The 4475-nt window shown below is 38.9% G+C and overlaps 1 protein-coding gene across 1 annotated transcript; it reads right to left on the minus strand.

The window, feature by feature from the left end:
* Positions 1-2664: 2664 nt before the first annotated feature.
* On the minus strand, positions 2665-3639 carry LOC107045458. Its single transcript, XM_015267754.1, has one exon. It carries the CDS (start codon positions 3637-3639, stop codon positions 2665-2667), a length of 975 nt encoding a protein of 324 aa, XP_015123240.1.
* Between the last annotated feature and the right edge of the window lie 836 nt (positions 3640-4475).

The raw sequence follows: 4475 nt of genomic DNA on the forward strand, positions 1-4475 counted from the left end.
AAGGATATATCCTTGAAGTCGATTTGGAGTATCCAAAGGAGCTCTTTGAGACTCACAAGGATTTACCACTCTGCCCGGAACATTTTGTTCCCCCAAATAAGAAAATGTCGAAATTAATAACAACGTTGTTTCCTAAAAAAAATTATGTCATTCATTATAAGAATCTCCAGCAGTGTCTAAATTTGGGATTGAAATCAACAAAAATTCACCGAGTACTGGAATTTAATCAAGCGCCATGGCTGAAACCATACATTGACCTTAATACGGAATTGAGAAAACAATCAAGCAATGAGTTTGAAAAGAATTTTTTCAAATTAATGAACAATTCAGTTTTTGGGAAAACCATTGAAAATGTAAGGAAACAAAAAAATGTGAAGTTGGTCACTAAGTGGGAGGGAAGGTATGGAGCCAAAGTATTGATTGCTCAACCCAATTTCCATAGCTGTATGATTTTCAATGACAATTTGGTAATCATTCAGATGAATCGTACAAAAATGCTCTTCAATAAACCTATCTACATTGGTTTCTCTATTCTGGATTTATCAAAGATATTCCTCTATGATTTTCATTATGAGTATATTAAAAAACTGTTTAATGATAAAGCCAAGCTCATGTATACAGATACAGACAGTCTTTTATATGAGTTCAAAGTACCTGATATCTATGAGTGTATGAAAGATAATCTTTCAAAATTTGATACATCGGATTATCCAGAAGATAATCAGTATGGAATACCACGTGTAAATAAGAAAATATTAGGACTTATGAAGGATGAATGTAATGGGAAAGTAATGAGTGAATTCGTTGGTCTAAGAGCAAAATTGTATACATTTAAAATTTATGGAGATGAGAAAGTGAAGAAGCGTGCTAAAGGAGTGAAGGGCTCGACATTAAAGAGGATTACATTTGATGATTACAAAGACTGTCTAGATAATCATAATCATATTGTTAAATCGCAATATTTAATTAAGAGCGATAAACATGAAGTGAGGACCGTTGAGCAAAGGAAGTTAGCTTTAAGTTGGGAAGATGATAAGAGAATATTGTTAACGGACTCGTCTGATACTGTACCATACGGCTATTGTAAATAAAAGAAAGAAATAATTCTTTGTAAATTATGTTTTTTATTAACCACTGATTTAATCACAATTCATTCTTATTTATCCAGCTATTATGGGAATCATCGAAACCGAGCCACTTGACAAAGACTTCGTTCCCACGTCTTCGAAGTATCTTATCCACGAGGTAGACGTTAGGGTGTGTAACTTTCGTCAACTCCTCCTGGTAGAATCCACCCTCAATTGGTTCATCCTCATAGTCGATGAGCTTATAGGTCACAGGATGAGTATTTACAACTTCACCAATAGTAAATATCTCGGTTGTCCAGTTGGGTGTATAACCTTTCTCGAAAACATTCTTGTACTTGTTGACGCGCACCTTATCTCCAACCTTGAATTTGATTCTCTTTGTGCGAGGTGCTTTGAGTTTTCCATAGACATGACGTAAGAGGTACTTCTCATGAGCAGCAGTGACATCTTTCGGTTTCATTCGAATTGTGCGATGTTTAGTATCATTATAGAACCCAACTAGATTCTTGATAATAGGAATCCACTTATATGTTCCTTGTAAGCTGAACTGTTTCCACATCTTCTCCTTTAGCGTACGATTAAATCGCTCACAGATTGATGCTTTGAGGTTGCTGAAGGTTGAGTACATAGTAATCCCATAATCCTTTATGAGCTTCCTGAAATCGCTGTTGTAGAATTCTTTGCCTCGATCTACATGCAATTTCTGAGGTATACGGCCTTGTTTCAGTATAGATTCCATAGCACTGGTCACATCCTTTCCATTCTTCGTCTTAATTGGCACAGCCCAAGCATACTTCGAGAAAATATCAATAATAGTCAGGAGATATTTGTGGCTTCCATTCTCACGAGCGTAGGCACTCATATCCACAAGATCTGCCTGCCATGTTTCATCCAATCCACGGACTTCAACACGTCGACGGGGATAATTCCGGCGCGCTGGTCTATGGAGCTCCTCCACTACTGTTGCCTTCGCGTTGTCCATTCTCCAATACAATTAGACATCTATCCAAATGACTAATTATTTCAGAATTGCGTAGTGCCAAATTTTGGTTAGTCGCTTCTTCTTTCCTTATTCCGTCCAATTGCTCACTTATCAGTGAATATAAACCATTGACCATCACTCTGGTTTCATGTATAACCGATTCTTTCAGTGTTGTCAGTTCCTCGTTTACACGTTGAATGATCTCAGAATGATTGGTCAAACGTTCTTGTACTTCCTCCTCACTAACATCTCTTCGTTTCATGGTCTCTATGAAATTTGCTTGGAATGTATCAATCATCGTTTGAATTCCATCAAGTCTACCACCCATTGCTCCAGTCACAGTATATATGAGACGAAGCTCCTCCTTCAACATACTGCGCAATATCTTCAAAGATGTAGCATCATTCTCTTCTTTAGGATCCGCCAAATTACATAATCTCCGATGATCCATATCGTATTGTCCATCAAGCGTGACCTTGAATCCATCACCTGGAGGACCTCGGCTGCCAATGGTTCTCACAGCACCAGTACCCAACTGGCGTCCAAACACGTCGACACTCATGTTTTAAATGATGGAATTTTCTTGGCTACAGCTTAATAAATAATATTAGCTTCACGCAATTCCTCAATTATTGACATAATTTCATTGGTGTGACTCATATTTCCAGCTGACTGTGACGCCATGAGCAGTCGGAGTCTATCCACCAGCTCATTAGGATTGTCCCAGTACACATAATCCATTTTCCTGGGTTTCGCTGATGCGATCATATAATGAGGGAGGGCCATTCCAGTTTTCTTGGATTTGATGATATCTTCAATGATGCTATGATATTTCATCATAGTACTTGTTCGAAGAGCTCCATTTGGTTTATAGTACTTTCGGTACGCATTCGTACTTTGTATGATATTACCGTAGGTATGCTTATCAGTTTCAGTTATGAGACTCATGTTAGGTGATTTCTGAAAGATCAATTCGATTAAACCGGGTGTTAATGTGTATTTTTCACCCTTGAGTGTCATTGAATCGCCATGGAACGTGACCAAAGAGTCGCCAATCTTCATACCCTCTTGCAGCCGACGAACACCAAATTCCTTATCCAGATCGCTATCTTCGCGCTCTGTATTATAACGATTCAAATACATCTCGAGATGTTTCTGCGAGGCTGTAGGAGATTCCAGCTTAATTGATAAAATACGATCAGTTGGAGTCATGGCTTTTATTGGTGATATCTTCCTCATGGGGGTACTCGAATGTGCTTCTTCCATGCTGAATGGGAAATCTACCAGAGTTTTATATTCAGAATCATCATCATCATCCTCATCCTTCTTCATCCGTATAGGAGCACTAAATGTCTTCTCTTTCTTTATCTTATGTAAAGGTTCCTTCATTACCGATTGATCCACCAGTTTCTCGAGAGGAGTTATCACTGGTTTAAACACTTCACTCATAGCTCTTTCAGTGGTCTCCCTACCCAATTTTATCATTTTGTGTTTGCGGCGAATAGCATTACTCGCTTGAGTAATATTCCGCAAGATATCCGTCTCCTTTTTCAAATTGTCGCTCTGCATGTTGACACTTGTACAGTCACGCTACAACTGCTCTCAAATTCTCCAAATAGTGCATATTTATCTCTTCAAGAAACTGTCGAATCCTTTTCGATATCGACCCTCATCAATTTCACTGTCTTTATCAATTACCACGAAACTGTATTTGCCCTCATTCCAACACTTGGCACATAAGTCCTTGAACTCGGCAAATGACATATCGGTATTCACATGATCCTCATAGATGTGTCTCAAATTCATATCGTCTTGGCGGAAGAGGATCAGGAGATTGGTGTTGTCCCGCACCAGATGTTTAGGTACGTGAGCGTACGTCTGACAGAGATAGAAACTGTCAACATTTCTATGTCGTCCCATGCAGAAGAATGCTCGGACATTATCCTGTTTCTCGCAGGCAATATCATCGAAAATCATGATGGAATTTGGTCGAGCATCTTCAGGTTTGATGACTTCATCATGCTCACTAAAGGGAAAATATCCTACTCCCTTGATAGGGAAGAGCAGACGTTTGAGTAATTGGTATTTAGCCTGATTGAGAGATTTTGAGTACACATAGATATTCTCAAACCTCAAACCGTTAGGGTGCATTATGAGCGCTAGTAGAGCGTTTGTTTTTCCACAATTCGACGGTCCACAGATGACTGCACGCACACTATCTGGTAACAGAGGACCATGACGTTTCTCCCGAGTCTTCTGCCTTTGTGAGAACCCATCAAAATTTATTATCGGTAGCTTAGTCTTCTGCTCTTTGAAACGCATAGTTGATGACTGAACATGAATGACGGATGCCCATCATTTTTATGGGATCTCTCAGGGAACATATAAATACACGCGGTTCATCT

Source organism: Diachasma alloeum, unplaced genomic scaffold, assembly GCF_001412515.2.
Source record: "Diachasma alloeum isolate Michigan unplaced genomic scaffold, Dall2.0 Dall_scaffold_00938, whole genome shotgun sequence".
NCBI classification, from domain to species: Eukaryota; Metazoa; Arthropoda; class Insecta; order Hymenoptera; family Braconidae; genus Diachasma; species Diachasma alloeum.